This window comes from Engystomops pustulosus, chromosome 2 (genome assembly GCF_040894005.1).
Source record: "Engystomops pustulosus chromosome 2, aEngPut4.maternal, whole genome shotgun sequence".
Lineage (NCBI taxonomy): Eukaryota > Metazoa > Chordata > Amphibia > Anura > Leptodactylidae > Engystomops > Engystomops pustulosus.
Window position 1 is genome coordinate 56,449,539 of NC_092412.1, and position 19,559 is coordinate 56,469,097.

The window sequence follows — 19,559 nt, forward strand, 5'->3', positions numbered from 1 at the left end:
TAGATTCTTATATGTGTCATCCATGGCCTATTACTTCTAAAATACACTTTTACAATTGTGCTAAGGAGCCTGTAGGGCTCCTGGGGGCATTACCAGTTACCAGAGCCCCTCCGTTCTACAGCTACACTGGCTGTTACACTGTCTCCTCCTTTCCCCTCAGCACTTCTCCTGTCTCGGCTTGATTTTATCTCCCAGCAGCAGGGAGTTTTAGTGAGAGGTGGTGAGTTCTCCTCCACAATGTAACAATCTGTGAAACTACAGCACAGACGGGCTATGGTCACCCCCTTCTGCCTCATTAGCATAATTTAAAAAGTTGATTTAAGAAGGAAGGAGGTAATGGATAACAAATATAAGAAGATTACCACAGTCACAGTGCCTGGATCTATGAGGAAGTGTCCCTGGTTTATCATGTTTGATATTGATGGTAGTTCTCTTTTAACCCTTTTGTGATGGAAGGTCATTGGTGCCTTAATGTTTAGGTCAATTTTTGCAGTTCCATAATGATTTTCTTTAAATGACATAACTTTGGAAAAGCTTAACTTATTATAACAATTTTAACTTTTTTAAAAAATTTTATGACATGTAAGACTTAAACTTGATTAACTTCTGTTTTTAATAAGATTATCTGATTACGTGAAAAAATAAGCTTTTTTGTCATTTTTCCAATTAAAGTTATTTTTAACCAGAAAAAAACCTGAAAAAAACTTTAACAATATATGTTATCAATATGTACAGCGTCAACTCATTCCCTTTTCCAGGTTCAGCTACAGCTGCAGAGGGTGCATGTACTTCTGCAAACTGCAAGCTAAGTCTTTCCTGCAGCTTCTTCTATATTCTACCATCAACTGACAGGCTGGAGAGGGGCACATTTCAAACGCCTATATCTCCTGTACCCTGGCACCTTGAAACACAGTTCTGGTGTCATATTAAACATTATAATGTGCCCTTTAATTCAATTGTTTAATTATATTTGGATGTTTCACAGACTCAGAGATATCCACTGGTAATTTTACAGTCGTAAATAGAAAGCTAAAATTTTTTATTGCAAGTTTAACAGTCGATATCTCCGCTTCTGTAACGCATGTATACACAGGAGTTATAGCCCTTTGAATTTGGTCACTATCATGACATTTATAGTGCACAAGGTGAAAATATGACTTATATATCTTATTGGCAGTTAAAGCTTAGAATAAGCTTAAAGAGGTGAAGAGGTTAAAGCTTAAAATAAACCTGTGACTACTTTCTATTCTTTATACCATGCACAGATGCCTCCTGTAAAGGAAGATGTGGAGAAAAGTTTAACAAGAAAAATCATTGCCACTGTAACAAAAAATGTGACAAACACAACAATTGCTGCAGTGACTATAAGAAACTTTGCAGCGGAGGAGCAAGCAATGACGTAGGAGGAGGCCACAGCGGGAGCACTTCCCATAGAGGTTAGATCCATTAGACGCAAGAGGTGTTAAAGGGGTTTTTCTACAAAACAAGTTAGGCCCTACAGCAGTGATGGCGAACCTTTTAGAGGCCGAGTGCCCAAACTACAACAAAGACCTGCTTATTTAACGCAACGTGCCAACACAGAAATTTAATTTGTGATTTATAACTCTACTCTTTTACAGTTTTCATTGATACCAGCACCTGATGACACCAATAAGCAGAAAATAGTCCCAGGTAGAGCTGTCACTTTAAAATACCTCTGTGCACAGCAAGTCCTGGGCTGTTTGGGACTTCAGGAAGATACCTGGAGTCATCTCTAGTGATGGCCCGTGTGCCCAGAGAAAGGGCTCTGAGTGCCACCTCTGGCACCAGTGCCATAGGTTAGCCATCACTGCCCTACAGGATAGGCTATAGATTGCTGATCAGTACAAAAGGATCTAACATGCATGAATGTGTTCTATATGGTAAGGGGAGGGGATAGATGCTGCCAAACACTGTTGGTGGTGAGCAAAAGATGGGGCATGTTAAAATCCAACATCTTAACAATACATCCTCTATCAAGGGAAAATTTGGAGATGTATTGCGGATAATCCAGCATCTCTTAGGAATGAGCTCCCATCAGAACACTGAGAGTTGCCCTTATATTTGGGTTGTGTAAAAAGTGAACAAAAAATTCTCCAAAATGGTCAGAATATAAATGGTGTATTTTTCTTTAATAGAAGTTGATATCAGCAACGAGGAGATAAAAGAAGTGTCTGAGATCTTATATAAGTCAGATGTGAACAAAGCTACAGAAGCAGATGTTACACTGAACAAGCAGGAAATGGCACAAAATACCAAAGAGAAGGACGATCTGTGTGAGGAGCCGTAAGTGCGGACACAACACACCTTCCTATGATCATCCAGAGAGATGGGGAGGAAGAGGAAGGATTAGTATAAGTGTGCAACAACACGCTCCGGCACACACTCTATGACCCCTCCCACCACAGACTTAAAGGGAAACTGTCAAGGCATTTTGTGACACCAAAGCAATAATTAAACATACCCTTATATTTACCTTGGTATATAGCTCTTGGTACCAGCAAAGTCATTTAGTGAAGCGGCATAGTACAAACTGTCTTCACTGTACATGAGCCTTAGGTGCTCTTCATATGGAGGAGAGACAACTTATAAGCTTCCTAAGGCTCATGGGATGAGGAACAACTCCATCTTCTGCATAGGCTCAATGTATGTTAAAGGGGTTGTCGTAACAAGTTATCCCATAACCACAGGATAAGGGATAACTTGGTAATCAGTGGGGATCCCATTGATGGGAGCCCCCATGGAACTGATGCTCCATGCCTTTGTTGCTCCTTTCACTGTCAATGAAACTGACAGAAGTACTTAGGTACTTGGCATAAGCAACTATTTGCTCTGTTCATTTGTGGATAGGGGATACCTTTCAATGACTTGGCAACCCCTTTAAAGCTGGATTCATAGTTGCTTTTGGTCTGGGTTTGGAAACTTTACCACAGGAAAGCTGTGGCAGTCATATAATGCCCCTCAAATGCAAGGTTGATGTATAATATGCCTTCAGATGAATGGCTGGCCATGCAGTAGATAGATGGCTCAAGTCAACAGAACAAGGGTACCTAGAGGGGGGTCTGAATTGGATAGACCCCTCTATGAAGTGAACATGTTCTAAAAGTACATACTTTTGGAAATAATGCTGGAGATGGTTGTAGAGGTGTAGGTTGATGATGATAGCTCTGACCATGGTCATAGAGGTGATAGATAATGTTGATAATAACAGAGCTGTCGGTTGATGATGATGATGATAATTCTGACCATGGTGATAGAGGTGATTGATAATGTTGATGATAACAGAGCTGTTGTTTGATGATGATGATGATGATAATTCTGACCATGGTGATAGAGGGGAAAGCTAATGTTGATGATAACAGAGGTGTAGGTTGATGATGATGATAATTCTGACCATGGTGGTTGATTATTCTTTCCACAAACTCTCTTTTTCCGCAGGCTTTACCAGTACGTGAATGAAGAGATCTTTGAAAGGCCGACATATAAATCATTTATCAGTCTGCTGGACAATTATGACAGAAGGACTGGAACAGATGAGACATATACAGAAGACGAGGCAGCGGAGCAGGACATTTTCTTAAAGGAAATGATGAAAACAAACGTTATGAAGGAACTTTACAAGTTTTTCCACAAAAAAGGTAAATTCACAACTTCTCTATTTTTATTTAAGTAAGAACTAAAGAACTTTTTAGAAAATTATTACATAACTACATAATTATATTTGAAAAGGCCAATCCAGTATATATCCTTACACCACATTTGAAGAAAAAAAAAGGTTAAGGCATACATTTTTGAGTAAGGAATATGCAATTACATTTTCATGGATGGAAAAGTAAAACTACACCTCCAATTCTACCTTGACCCATGTTAATGGCCTCTCACCTACCCAAACCAGTTATCTACACTGTACTGACATTGAGTTAGTTAGTCTGGTTTGGTTATCATCTCACCTCATATGACTAGACTTCTTGAAAGTCACACATTGATGATATAGGGAGTTACACTGCACACATCCTGTTCCCACTCTAGAAAACTTATATACAGCCTCTTGTCATTCCATTCAATGTATATAGGAGTGCAGGAAGTTGCCTACCAAAGCACTTGAGAATATCTGCTACTTCCAATCCCTCACTATGATAGTGCTGGAGATAGCTGAGTGCTTTCCTACAACATAGTATTGAAAGAAGAGGCAGGACACATGTTCCACCTGCCGCTCCACCTATTAGTGAGAGAAGAACCCTTGTTTTTATGATTGGATTCCCACAGATCAAATTATTAACCCCTTTCCAGTCAAAGTGCACCTCCTTTAATTCTGGTATTGCTGATGATCTTGATTAAAGGGTACCTGTCACTAGGGATCTCATTTTCACTAAAGACAGGTTGCAGAAGCCCATCACACCTGCAGTGCCAATGTGCCTTTCTGCTTTCTGTCAGCATTTACATTACAATATAACTGTGTGTTATAACTTACCTTGCACCCTGACAGAATCCTCTGTGTAGTCCCAGGGGTTGGGCTTTGGTTTGGATGCATTTAAAAAAACAACAACATGTGACTTGTCTGTGCTGCCGACTCCTCAGCATCCAGACAAGGCCCAACCCCTAGGACTACACAGAGGATTCTGCCAGGGTGCAAGGTAAGTTATAACACACAGTTATATTGTAATGTAAATGCTTAGAGAAAGCAGAAAAGCAGATTTGCACTGCAGCTGTAATGGGCTTCTGTAACCTGTATTTAGTGAAAATGAGGTCACTCGTGACAGGTTCCCTTTAAGGAAAGGCTAATTCTTCAAATCTCTGGCATCTTATAGACACTCTCTGTTAATGTCTTCAGCTTTGTGCTCCAACAGGAGACTGAACACTGATACTTCAGCTTTTTATTCTCACTGTCCTTAAAAAGGTTGTGCCATTATAGATACTTATCATTTATCCCAGTGCATAAGTGTCTGTTCTCTGGGTGTCTGGCTGCCAGTACCCCAAGTAATCATGATAAAAGTTCCCTAAAGTGCACATGCTGAACCTGTGCAGCATTCCCTTCTATAAGAGTGTACAATGTAGCCATAAGTCCAATGAAGAACTGTATAAATGTGTATACACCACTTTTATATGGACTAAATGAAGATTCATCACTGATCATTGTCCTATGTAAACACAGTGATTTATTTAATATCATCTAGCTCTAAATTACAGCTTGTAACTTGTTGCATATACTGCACATCCTAAGTACAGGCAGTCCCCGAGTTTCAGGTTCTTTTAGGTTTGTTAGGATAATCAATAAAACTTCATTACAGACACCTTACAACTGATTATTGAAACATGAGACTAAAGTAAAGCTTTACAAGAGGTCACAGTGGACAGAAAGGTCCGTCTGTAACTAAAGGTCATCTGTAGGTCGGGTGTCCTTAAAGGAAACCTACCACTTGTAGTGGCAGGTTTCCGATGGCAATATCGGGCACCAGCTCAGGGTGAGCTGGTGCCGGAGCTTATTTTAGTTAGTGTTTTAAACCGCGGTATCGCGGTTTAAAACACTTTTTAAACGTTGTAGCCGGCGCAGGCAGGTACGCGCTTGGCGCTTACCGTGCACGCGGCTACATAGGAAGTGAATGAGAGCCGCGTGCACGGTAAGCGCCGAGCGCGTACCTGCCTGCGCCGGCTACAACGTTTAAAAAGTGTTTTAAACCGCGATACCGCGATACCGCGGTTTAAAACACTAACTAAAATAAGCTCCGGCACCAGCTCACCCTGAGCTGGTGCCCGATATTGCCATCGGAAACCTGCCACTACAAGTGGTAGGTTTCCTTTAAGTCGGGGACCACCTGTATATAAATCCCAATATATTTTGTATATTATCTGTAGGTCTGTGCAAGAATGATCAGGAGTTTGTTGATGACCTGAAGAAGATGTGGTTTGGACTTTACTCTCGATCTTCTGGGGAACAAGATTCAAGTGGCTTTGAACATGTGTTTGTGGGTATGTCTGGTCTGCTGCTTGTACAGTATATATACATGAATATTTGAAATGTGGAGACATACACCTGCTCAAGGATGAGAAGATACAACTTTCAACAAACTCTGACAATATAGTAACCACTTCGCGACCGCCCTCCGTGTATTCACGGCGGCGGTCGGGTCGCGCTGCATGGAGAGGGCTCACGGGCTGTCTCTAGTAGACATGTCATTTGGGGCGCTCAGTGAAAGACGTAATATCCAAGCCCACAAGAAAATGGCGCAAATGCGTTTTTTCACCATTTTCACTGCATTTGGAATTTTTTTCCCGCTTCCGAGTACATGGCATGGAATATTTAATACCATCACTATGAAGTGCAATTTGTTGCGCAGAAAACAAGCCATCACACAGCTCTTTATGTGAAAAAATAAAAAAGTTATAGATTTTTGAAGGTGGGGAGTAAAAAATGGACATGAAAAAACAGGAAAGGGCCCGGTCCTGAACCGGTTAATATTAGCAAAGATCTAATTCCACTGCAGCTATTCCTCCATCTAAGGGTTTATTCACATAAACGTAATGAGGGCTGTGATTTGGCTGTACAATTTAGTGCCAGATCACAGCCCCCAATGAGGTCTCTATCATCCGGCACTGGCGGCGAACACATGGTCATGTCCTATACTTTGCAAACCCCAGGAATTGTAATTTTTGAAGATCTGTCACAATATGCCAGTGGTACATTGTGACAGATCATGTGCAAAATTACCATATACTACTATAGCATAGTTGATGAACTCTTTAATGGAAAATAGCGGCCAAATAGCCAAATGCCACTTTTTTGCCATTTAGCAACACATAAAAATTTTAATAAAAGGCGATCAAAAGGTTGTACAGACCTCATAAGAGTATTAATGTCAATGTCATCTCATACAGCAAAAATGACCCTGTAGCTCTGTAAATTGAAGTATAAAAAAGTTATTGGTCTCAGAATATGGCAAAATGAAGATTTTTTTTTTGTGCAAAAAAATTTACATTTTTTAAATCTACTATAACATTATAAAACCTATATAAATTTGGTATCTCTGTGATTGTTTTGACCCAAAGAATAAAGGGGAGGTGCCATGTGGAGTGCACAGTAAAAGCTGTAACATTTCAGTGCACTTGGAATCTCTTCCAGATTCCCAGTACATGGCACGGAGTATTTAATACCATCACCAGGACGGACAACAAGCCCTCATACAGCTCTGTACACCGAAGAATAAAACTCTTATGGAATTTTGAAAGTAGGGAGTGAAAAATGGAAAATCAAAAATGAAAAGGGCTGCGTACTTAAGTCACATCTAGTAAAATAGAAACAGAATAGCATGGCACTGAATTGGGGAATCCTATTTGGCAGGGGGTCTATGGTATTTAACACTATAGCTGCTGCTTGCCAATACAGACAGCAGTCCCAAGACTACCTAACATCACACTCCCAGCTCTGCTTATCTCCTGTCTTCCCAGGATAAAGGTAAGTGGGGAGGAGGAGGGAGCACGGAGGAGAGCAGGGACCTGCTGCTGCTACACTGAGGGGACACAAGTCATAGGAAAGCTGGTGAGGATTGCTGTGTGTGGTGTCAGAGCAGATAATGTATCACTCAGAGAATCATTGGAGCTCCCGGCATGTGTCAGCATCCTGTGCCTGGACGGAGCTCCATTGCTAAAACATACATGGTGGGAATGGCAGCATGAGGACAAAAAGGGTTCTGCGTGTTGGCCACCGCTGGGCTAGGGGAGTTGATACAGCACAGTCCGTGGTGGAGGTGGTGCTACTAAGAGAATGCTGTACTGTACTGGTGTCACAGTATCGTGCCAAGGATGGAGGCTGGACATGGAACCCCATGGACAAACCCAGCTAGTGCGGGACAACAAGGGAATCTCCCGACCACCTGGGAATGTAGTGGTTTCTGGAAAAAGTCATTACATAGAAATTCGTCTTTTAAACTTTGTTACAAAATGTGTATTTTTGTTATTCATAGATACAATTAAACAATTATCTTATCTACTTGATCTTGTTACCAGGTGAAGTGAAGAAAGGAAAAGTGTCTGGTTTTCACAACTGGATCCGCTTCTACCTCTTAGAAAAGAAAGGAATGGTGAATTATCACAGTCATAACTATGATGGGCCGGTGAGTTCTGACCCTACAAATGTGCTCCAGGAAGGAGAATATCCATTGTGTAGACAGATCATTCATCCAGTGAGGGGCGACATTGTGACATCTATAATTTTATGAAGAAGATTTTGTATTTGCACTGACAATTATGATATGTCTTGTCCACCATGTGCATGGGTTAGGCTGCATTTACACATGATGAAGTGCGCTGGATAGGAGGAGGGGAGAGCACTCCGCTCTCCATAGGGATGCACAGTGCATGGTCGTACCAACAGGGAGACATATTTTGTCTTTTCCCCATGTATGGTATCGTAGTGCAGCGGGAGCCTTTTGACGTCTATGAGGAAGTATATACGTCTACTCCCGGCTGTATATACATCCCCACAACAGCAGTGTGAATGCACCCTCATACAGTTGCATTGCAATGACATCATCATCACGCAGCCTATGTTCACACACTGGTCTTGATTTGCGTTTAGGAACGTTATTCAAGCACACTGCGGAGGAGTGTCTCCTGATCTGCACTTACACTGAAAGGTTTGTGATTGTGAACGAGCACCAAGTATACAATGCAAAACATGTGGTGCTCCTTACCAATGGCATGCGTTTCACTTAAAAGACATACGTGAACGGACCATGCAGTCCAGCCAGAACGTGTGAATGCAGCCTCTGCTACCTATTAACAGGGCCAATCCTAACCATTTTGCTGCCTGAGGCAAAAATTAAACACTCCAAGCAGCCCCTGGTATATTACAAAATGACTTAACTTAAAAAACAATTGATAACAATTGATAACATCCCCAACCAGTGCCACTAGCTCAGAAGGCAATGGATCAGTGAAACTCTGTTCCTGACATATTACACAGACTGATGCTGTCTCACATGGAAACCGTGGTATCTATATGTACCGTGCAGCACATTGCCACTCACATACTACAGTCACTTACAGTATAATATTACTTAGATAACACTGTTCACCTCCCATCCCCAATTATACTATCTATAGCCTCCCCTCTTCAGTTATATTATATAGAGCCTCCCCTCCCCAGTTATACTATATACAGCCTCCTCCATCCAATTTTATAATATACAGCCTCCAATCCCCAGTTATTCTCTATACAGCCCCCTCTTTCCAGTTTTAGTATATGCAGTCTCCTCTCCCCAGTTATTGTATATACAGCTTTTCCTCCTTAATTATAGCATATACGGCCTCCCCTTCCCAGTCATGTTATATACAGCCTCCAATCTAGTTATTCTATAGACAGCTCCCCCTCCCGAGTTATTCTATATATAGACTCCCCTCCTTATTTATACTATTTATAGCCTCCCCTCCTCGATTATAATATATACAGGCTACCCTCTTCCGTAATAATACATGCATATACACCTATCTACACACATGCAAACATATCATGCACATGCAGTTTACATATAGATCCACATATGCATAGACTATAACATACATAACTACACACAGGTTACACATACACAGACATCAAACACTTAGAGGTCACATATATTTATACTCACCTTCCATGATGAATGCAAGGTGAGTGTTCCCCCTCCGCACTTCCTCTGACAGAAGGAAACTCCCAGGGTAAGCCCTGCACCTTCCCTAGAAGCCTCCTGCTAGGGCGGGTGGAGTGGTTAGTTGGGTCCCATGTCAATTTTGTTTTCTTCTTTTCAATAAAAACTTGCTTGCCCCTGTTTTTTTTTAAAAAAACTTGCTGCCCTAGAATCTGTGTCCACATTGTTTAGTGGTTAATATGGCCCTGACCATTACAAATTCCTTGCATTGTAAACCATTTCTGTATCCCAGAGAATGGCAGCAGAACAAACAGGACAATTAAATTTAGTCCGGAATGGTGGAGACACAACTTGTTTATGACCTACCAGCGTCTTGCATTGATGACACTTGTTGATGCTGTTCTTTGTTATTAGATATCATGTCTGGCCAGCTGCCAGGGGCTGAGCTAGTGTCATCAAAGAGATACTCCCCTCCACCTAACCCTACAAGCCACCAGTCTTTAATTCTTCATACATGTAGCTCATTTAATCCAAGAGATATCAGGTTTGATTGATTCTACCTTTTATCATGCAACAGCCTCAATGCCATAGCTCAATTTGCGGCTTAATGCAATTTTATTTTCTTATATCAATAGTTGACAAGCTATCCTGATGTGCTGGGGAAACAGTTCGCATGGGATGGTTTCTATAAAGAAGTCGGCACCCAGATTATTGGCTCAAGTCCTGAGTTTGACTTTGCACTTTATACGCTGTGCTTTATCTGTCGCCCGGGAAAAAAGTAAGTTTTAGCCTTCAAAGAAGTCCAATCTGATACTGAACCGACAAAAAAAGTTGTGGCTTGTTAGATCAGGCGCAGAGCTATTCTCTTAGAAGTATCACTTCAAGGATAAATAACTTTATTAAAAAAAAGTGCTGTATGCAACACCACAGATATAGGGATTAAGCTAAAAAATTCTGTCCTATTGTAGGAATCTCATCTTAGATTTTTTTAAAAATTGCCATCTTCCATTAAACTTCCAAACTGTTAAAATATTGCATATTTCACCAAGGCAATATTTATAATAAAATGATTCACAACATAAAATTAATATCTCAAATTTTCTCTGCATCAATGTTTCCTTACAAATAAAAGTTGAAGCATTCACCCATGAAGTTCTCCTATCTCCAGAAAAAATGCTTGATTGTTTTTGTCCACGAAGATCACTGGATGTTCCAGGTTTCCGTGGTCAGTATTCCTACATGAAACACACAGGCCGCAGGTTCCGAAATGCCAGGTCAATCCTGTGTCCCAAGCACAATCTATATATAAAAGGAATCACAACAGTGTAATAGAGTTTGAGAATATATACATTAAAAATCTATTCTACTCAAAAACATAAGAGTTAAAAAGGCCTGGGACCTGGGAGTTGGAAGGGAGCCTGGTGTGCTAATCAATTTTAATTTATACAAGACCTTTTTAACATGTAAAGAAGCGTTGATGATAAAACATTGAGATATTAATCAGACTTTTAATCTAAGTGTTTTTAAACAGTCTAGCACAATTTGTTTTCTTTACTCATGTATTATTTACCATTTGATTTGATGCGTTATGAAACAAACATACCTTGAGAATCTCAATGGCTCCAAAAACAGTCACGGCACATCCTAAAAACAATGTCTTCTTTATTCAAAACTTTTTAAAACATCAGGGATTGGTGGGAGTCAAGCCTATGTGTTTCGAGCACGCCCTTGCTCTTAGTCATGGCATGATCTCTTAAACACCAGGTAAGACATTTAAAACAAGCAACTGCCAATCCCATTAAGGGGAACTGAGTTGAGTGGTTTTGCTGAAAACACAATTCTAACATTCAGAACATTGGGAAAGCTGGGTGAGGTTGGCTGCTGTACACTGAGCTGGTCATTACATGGAGCTTAGTCAGACATGACTAATCAACCTGAGCTGGATCACTCATACACAGCAGCTGGTGGATGGTGCAGCAATTGATTATTATGCCTTCAGGCACAACCCAGGGATTACATCATCCTCTCGTGCAGTGAATAAATAATGTGCTAGGAGAAGCCCTGAACCAGCCATAGAAGGGAGGCAGATTCATTATCGTAATTTTATCATTGTTTTATCAGCAAAACCACTCAGCACAGGGATTAACCAAGATATGATCCTACATCAGTGTAGCTACAGCTTTCTCAAGGTATGTTTGGTTCATAATGCTTCAAATCAAATGGTAGGTTTCCTTTAATGTTAATGAATGCTTTTGGTAACCTTATATTTATCATTTGAGCAATTTGAGAAGTTTGCAATTTTTGGGTCTGTGCCGTGGTGCCAATTAGCCACTACTATTCAGCTTTACGAGTGTGTGAATTATTCACAATGCTCCAAAAATACAAGAATATACAGTGATGAAAACTTAATGGGGCACATTTACTTACCCATCCCATCACGATCCTCGAGGTGCGTTGTCCAACGAGGATTCAGATCTGCCACGATTTACGTAGCTCTTGAGCCCCATTCCCTGCATCTCTCGTTTCCCCCCTGAGGTCCGCCGGAGTTCACCTTCTTCTTCCCGGTGCTTGTAAGTGCATGTCTTGCTACACTGTTTGAATTTTAAAGCCTGCGCGTAGTCCAAACGGCCACGTCCTCCCCCCCCCATTTGTGTTGCATGAAAGTTGGCGCCAAAAAAAAGATTGCGCCAAAAACCCCTATTAAATACAGCACAACGCGGAAATCGACGAAAATGCGGTCCGCGGACCCGTAGTAAATGGGCCCAAATATGTCTGCAAAAAAAGTCTGAGAATGTAGGTGATATGTATCCATGCAGTTATATCAGTTCTCTGTCCTCAAAATATCATTGTCATTATTTTGACAGTTTGCCAACCCAATACACTTTACAATTACTCCAGATTTGTAATAATGTCAATCCAGATGTGATATTTAAATCCAGATTTTCAAAAAGTTTCAAACTTGGCCACAAATAACCCTCCTTTTGTAGGCAAAACTTAGGAACTAGTTACATTAATTTGATTATCTCGATTATAGTTGCTGAATTAGCTTGAATCGAAGAAGACGCCGGCACATTTCATTTGTAAAATTAGTAAAGCATAACAAAAACAATGCTCAAAACATAAAATTTTTTTTTTACTAAATAGCGAAAATTTTGTAAACAAAGAAAATTAAAACAACAACAATCTAAACAGCAACTAAATATAAAATATACCCTGAAAGAGACAAGACACTTTTAAGGCACAGAAATGAAAAAGAACCTAAAAAACATTTTCCACATTCTGAGGTAAAAACTAGGTCACTTATTTATGGGTGTCATGGGTACCCTTGCGACCCACGTCCCCGGTCGCAGACGCCCCCGTTCTCTTCTCCACTGCCCCGCCCGCCCTTTCTGCTTAAATTCCAGCCTTTTCCCGTGTTCCCTGCTGGATATTCGTGCCTTGTTCCCTAGAGAAAGCTTGTGTTCCATGCCCTGTGCTGATATTGTGATTTCTCGTTGTGACCCCAGTTCCGTTCCTGACTACGCTCCTCCGCTGCCTGCCTTGACCTATTGCTACGTCCCCGACTGCCTAAAATCCAGTTGTATTCACACATTCAAAGTCTTTCTACCTCGCCTTTGCTGCCACCACGGACAAAGTCACACCTGTGGAACGGCTCTTTGTGGAGGGGGCTGGTGAAAACCGGGTGCCACTTAGATTGCAGTCCCAGGTGACAGCTTATGTCATTGTCCGCGGTGGTCCAGTGGGTCCACTACCCCAGAAGCCATTCAGGTCTATTACTTATAGTTCTACATAAGGCATTTTGTGACAATTACCTTGGCTAAACATAATATATGGTACATAATGTAACATCGCCTGAAGCCACTAACCTCTCTTTATCTCATCCTCAGATGCAAAGTAAGCTTGGATGGACATGAATTGGCTATACAAACTTATGAATGGACTAAGAGCACTTACAACAATGGCAAGAAGTTCATCGCAACAGCCTACCTTACATTTTAGAATAGTCAATGAAATCCCTTTTTTTGTCCCTATTTTTGTCAAATCTTTAGACCTTCCCTAGTCACATGACTGTGTACAAGACCAGTAGTGTTCTAAAGAAATCTTCAGCTTAGGAAGAGAAGACGTGCCTTACGGACAGAAATTGTTAGATGTATTGTAATTTGGAAAAAAAATGTAAAAACTTTAGTGAAACAAATACAAAAATTAAATATTTTTTTTCCTCTTAGGAAAGGAAGTGTTTGTGCAGTGAAGTATCTGTATTGGAATTTAAGTGTCCTACAATTAACAAATAATTACCTTTGTTTCAAGGCAAAATGATATCACCAAAATTCAGTGTAATCTGCGGACAGCATGTTGTAGAGCAGGAAGAACTGAGCAGATTCTACATAATGTCCAGGAGAAGTAGCTGAGCAGATTGCACTGTAAATAATGTCATATCTGCAGGCAGTGTGATATAGAGCAGGAAGAACTGGGCAGATTCTACATATTGGCCACATTTATTAAAACATTTGCGCCAGTCTGACTTTCCACTGAAAAGAATGTGCAAACTGTTTGCATATATATTTATGAAGTATCTGCACCACTTTTGTGTCGCAGCTGCACTGTGTGTGCCGTGCCACAAAATTCTGCACATAAAGTGACATTGCGTTGAAGTGTCGGACTGTGCGCCACATTTATTACTGCGACTCAAAAGAATTGTGTCACACGCTCTATCTTAAATGTGCACCATAAAAAGGTTGGTGCACACTTCCCAAGCAGTGCAGAGTGCTCCAGATTAATGAAGACCATGCGCCAGTTTTGATGAAAACAGTTTTGACAGACTGCACCAGTTATGATAAATGTGGGTCAAGGTCTGGAAGAAGGAGCAAATTAGGAAGCGGATGGTATTAGGCACACCCTATTAGACCCACGGTTCTGGTGACTGGAATCAGGGTTGGTATCGGACTAAAACACATTTAATCAAGGACTAGTACGGTTAGTCGGTTATCCTTTCTTAAGGTAAGGTATGATTTCATGTCCTGTATCGACTCTTGCACCAAGGCCTGAAAATCTGCCAGTTGGCTTTTTTTACTAGGTGACAATCATATACACGTATAAAGTTTACCTGTAGATTTGGGGACTTACTCTAGCGTGCAATGTCTAGATGTAACTACTTACACACCACTGGTCCTCTAAAGACCAGCAGTTTACAGAGGCCACACAAGCACTGAGCTCAGATTTTCGTTGTAAACTTGCAGTCAGGATTTTACATAGATACACACATAGAAGCTCTGACACAGCCTGACCTCCACAATACTGAAAAGCCTAAAAAGGTTAGTGCATAGTAAACATGTAAACAAGACTATAAGTGTAATAAATCACAGTGGCTTCAGATGGCACAATGGGTAAGTAGCTTAAACATCATTACATAACAAAGCAGAAGGTCCAATGCCAGCACCAGGCATACCTGGGCAAGTGCTGGGTGCAGAGCTGCTGGGGTGGCCCACACAGACACATCTCTGTCCATAGCCCCTTGGCCGTGCTTGGTGAGGGGAACTGTATATGAATCCATGGGGACTGTGTATAATTAAACTGTGAGGGGGATGTATATAATATAACCATGACAAACCATGAGTTCACTGCAAAGGGGCCCATGGAGGCTCTGTTTCTCTCTTCCTCTGAGACCTGCAGAAAAGCCAGTAGATGGTTACTCTAGTATGGCATCCTTTTCCTGCTCTTACATGGCCTGAGTGGCTAGGAGACTTAACAATATTTATTGCCTACAATGTCCAATGTCCACTGTCCCTTTAAGAGACAGTCACTATTTCCTAGTAATGGGAGGTAAACCAATATACATCTAGAAACAAACTCTCCCCTCTTTTACTTCCACATCCTGTTCGTCATGCCACTAGCAACCTCATTTCACCAGGGCCAGACCTTATGGCTTGGGGGCAGCTGAATTCCCCTGGTACCTAAGTGGCTGGCTTTAGCATGGCCCTGACGTGCAATTAAATGGTTCAGGTGGAACAGGACTCATCCATTCCAGACAGGCACCAGTCAGATTGCAATAAGAGGGAGTGGCTGCGGTATGGTGGAAATTAATTCTTCCTGGGGCACTCCGCGAGTATGTGTGTAAAAAAGGATCTTGGGTAGATGGTAAAGGGAAGGCCATTGAACTTAGCGGCAGCCAGGGATCACAAGTAAACAAGAGATGTTAAACATCAATGTACAGTTCCTTTATTCCAGAACTCAAACACAGCAAAGGCAACATACCAAGGTAACAGATCGATCTGTCTGGGTCCAAGGTAGCCAATTGGATAATGTCTGGCAAGTTTGGTAGCCTAGTTTAGTAGCTTTGGGCAGGGAGATTAGAGGCTTGTTTTTTTAGTGAAAACTGCTTGAACATGTATTTAAGAAGTGTCTGTGTCACACTTGTGTTGCACATGACCGTTTTGTGGCCCAGCTGCACAAATCGTCATGCAACACAAATTTCGCCACTGAAATGGACGTTCTGGTGCTCAGTTTGATTGTGCACCCTATGTTTAAGGTGCACCAGAAAAAAAAGTTGCTGCACTTTGTCGGAGCAGTGCAGAGCGTGGCAGATTTGTGAAGACCATGCGGCTGAAATACAGAATCTAGTGCACCCTGCACACTACTCTGCACTATTTTTATAAATTCGGGCCAGTGTGTCCAGTGCCATGACTCTAAGGAACAATCTGAAAGAATTCTCAGAAAGAACTGACCCAGAACAATCCATTCACAGGAAGTTTTATGAATGGGTTTTATGGGCTTGGAGCATTCCAGCCATCCAACCAGGGACCTTATGACAAACAGGATTCACATTAATCAAACATCAAATCATTGGTCAACATAAACTCTTTCATTCCAAGGCAGGTGTTGTGCAATAGCATTACCCTTAGCAGCCGGTTGGTGGTGTGCTTACTAAGGAATTAATGGGGCAGATTTACTTACCCGGTCCGTTTGCGATCCAGCGGCGCGTTCTCTGCGCTGGATTCGGGTCCGGCCGGGATTCATCAAGGCAGTTCCTCCGACGTCCACCAGGTGGCGCTGCTGTGCTGAAGTTCCCTGAAATGCACTGAAGTTCACGATCCTATCCTGGATGAAGGTGAGTGCAAGCTCCGCGACACAATTTCCTTTTTTAAATGCGGTGGTTTTTCCGAATCCGTCGGCTTTTCGTTCGGCCACGCCCCCGATTTCCGTCGTGTGAATGCCAGCGCCGATGCGCCACAATCCGATTGCGTGCGCTAAAATCCCGGGGCAATTCAGGTACAATCGGTGCAAATCGGAAATATTCGGGTAACACGTCGGGAAAACGCGAATCGGGCCCTTAGTAAATGACCCCCAATATGTCATTAAAGGAGTACATATTATTAAAGGCAACTTTCAGACAATTTTTATACACTTGTACGACAAGGGGTGTGGTACAGGAAGTCCCATGAACTAAAGCCTGACTGCTAACAAAATCCAAGAACAAGAGAAGCAACTGACTCTTAAATGAAAATGCCCATTGATAGCCCCTGTAGTATATTGCCTGCCAGCCCCCTGTAGTATATAGCCTGCCAGCCCCCTGTAGTATATAGTCTGCCAGCCCCTAGTATGTAGCTAGCAAGCCCCTGTAGTACACAGCCTGTCAGCCCCTGTAGTATATAGCCTTCCAGCCCCCTGTAGTATATAGCCTGCCAGCCCGTGTAATATATAGCCTGCCAGTCTCCAGTAGTATATAGCCTGCCAGTCTCCAGTAGTATATAGCCTGCCAGTCTCCAGTAGTATATAGCCTGCCAGCCGCTGTAGTATATAGCCAGCCCCCTGTAGCATATAGCCTGCCAGCCCCTGTAGTATACAGACAGCCCCTGTAGTATATAGCCCCAGACAGTCTGCCAGCCCCTGGGGTATATATCCTGCCAGCCCCCTGTATTATATAGCCTGCCAGCCCCCTGTGGTATATAGCCTGCCAGCCCCTGTAGTACACAGCCAGCCAGCCCTTGTAGCATATAGCCTGCCAGCCCCTGTAGTATACAGTCTGCCAGCCCCCTGTAGTAAAAAAAAAAAAATTAACACTGTACTCACCTTTCCGACATCCCCCATAGGTCCTCTTCTGCTTCCGTCGCTCCGGTCCCCCCTCGGGTCCATTGGTCCTCTTCAGGTTCTTACGCTCCTCTTATAGTATTAACAGCCTCCCCTTCTCAATTATAGTATATAGCCTCCCTTATCCAGTTATAGTATATACAGCCTCCTATGTCAAGTTATACTATATACAGCCTCCCCTTCCCAATTATAGTATATAGCCTCATTTACCCAGTTATAGTATATACAGCCTCCTATCTCAAGTTATACTATATACAGCTTCTCTCCCAGTTATAGTATTTACAGCCTCCCCTCCCCATTATAGTATATACAGTCTTCTCTCCCCAGTTATTTAATATAGAGCCTCCCCTCCCTAGTTATAGTATATACAGCCTCCTCTCCCCAGTTCTAGTATAAACAGCCTCCCCCATTATAATATAGACAGCCTCCGCTCCCCATTTATAGTATATACAGCCTCCCCCATAATAATATTTACAGCCTCCCCAGTATTATTATGTACAGGCTACTCTCACCAGTTATAGTATATACATCCTACCCTCCCCATTTATAGTATATACAGTCTCTCCATTATAATATATACTGCCTCCTCCCCCCAATTATAGTATTTAAAGCCTCCCTAGTATGATTATGTACAGCCTCCTCTGCCCAGTTATAGTATATAAAGCCTCCACATTATTATTATGTACCGCCTCCTCTCCCCAGTTATAGTATATATGCCCCCCGCCAGTATTATTATATACAGCCTCCCCCATTATAATATATACAGCCTCCTTCTCCCCAGTTATATTATATACATCCTCCCCCCTCCCCAATTATAGTATAGACAGCCTCACCTTCCCATTCATGTTATATACAGCCTCCAATCTCCAGTTATAGTCTATATAGCCCCAGTTATACTATTTATACTTACCTTCCATGATCAATGCACGCTTGGAGGGTGAAGAATGGAGGACATCTGAGGATGAATCTGCTGCAGGAATGAAAGAGAGCACACTTTGCTCTTTAAGTGAGCTCTTCCCCTCCCAGCTATCTCCTGGCCTAAGCCCTGCCCCCTTTTTTTAATTAAAGACTTCCTTACCCCCTCCTGCTCAATTATTCATCAAAGTGGTAGTGGTAAACATGGCCCTGGACCGGGCAATGAATTTGGGCTGGAGCCAAAGGTACAACCGTATGGCCCCTGGTGGATGGCTTGGCTACAACTTAGTACAAGGAGAAGAGAAATGGCCAATTGATGAAATTCCTAAAATGTCAAGGCTGCTCCTCCACCTACTTGTATTATCTAAATAATATCAACATTGTAAGTACCGGTAACTTGGGATCAACAACTCATGACAAAAGTAAAGTCATAAGATTTGGCAATTGTCAATACAAAAGTGACAATATTTGTATGTGTACTGAATCTTCCAAAAAATATATTTAATTCTAATTCATGAGAAGCATGAGCATAAGAATAATATTGTCACCTAATAGTTCCTGGTTTATAAACCCACAATATTCTTTAATGTCCAGTCCTCCTGTACTAATGGATAAATGACTAAGCCCCCAAAGTACTTCCAGTCAGAAGGATTGCAGGGATCAAGGGTCATATCAGTGGCCTCCTCAGACCATGGGACATCATCTGTGAAGAGGAAGTTGAAACATTATATTTGCTATGCATGGCCTCCTTACTTCCAAAATCATCTTTTAAGCCTGAAGGGCTATGGGCATGTGCTCTGGCTAATTAGAATAATTCTAAAAGTTGATTTTAGAAGAAAAGAAGCCATGGATAATAAATATAAGAAGATTACCACATTAACAGTGTCTGGATCTATGAGTAACTCCTCCTCTAACAGTCTA

At 41.8% G+C, this 19,559-nt stretch overlaps 1 protein-coding gene across 3 annotated transcripts in view; it reads left to right on the forward strand.

Moving 5' to 3' along the window:
• Positions 1 to 13,848, forward strand: part of LOC140117716 (uridylate-specific endoribonuclease A-like) — a 42,191-nt gene extending 28,343 nt beyond the window's left edge. For 2 of the 3 annotated variants that reach the window (XM_072134702.1, XM_072134703.1), the window contains 7 exons: positions 1,266 to 1,436; positions 2,157 to 2,304; positions 3,457 to 3,656; positions 5,872 to 5,985; positions 8,020 to 8,126; positions 10,274 to 10,416; positions 13,526 to 13,848. In XM_072134702.1, the coding sequence (XP_071990803.1) occupies positions 1,266 to 1,436; positions 2,157 to 2,304; positions 3,457 to 3,656; positions 5,872 to 5,985; positions 8,020 to 8,126; positions 10,274 to 10,416; positions 13,526 to 13,637 (995 nt within the window). In that variant the 3' untranslated portion in view covers positions 13,638 to 13,848. The remainder of the gene's footprint in view (positions 1 to 1,265; positions 1,437 to 2,156; positions 2,305 to 3,456; positions 3,657 to 5,871; positions 5,986 to 8,019; positions 8,127 to 10,273; positions 10,417 to 13,525) is intronic. The other variant, XM_072134704.1, reaches the window with a different exon arrangement.
• The last annotated feature ends 5,711 nt before the right edge of the window (positions 13,849 to 19,559 follow it).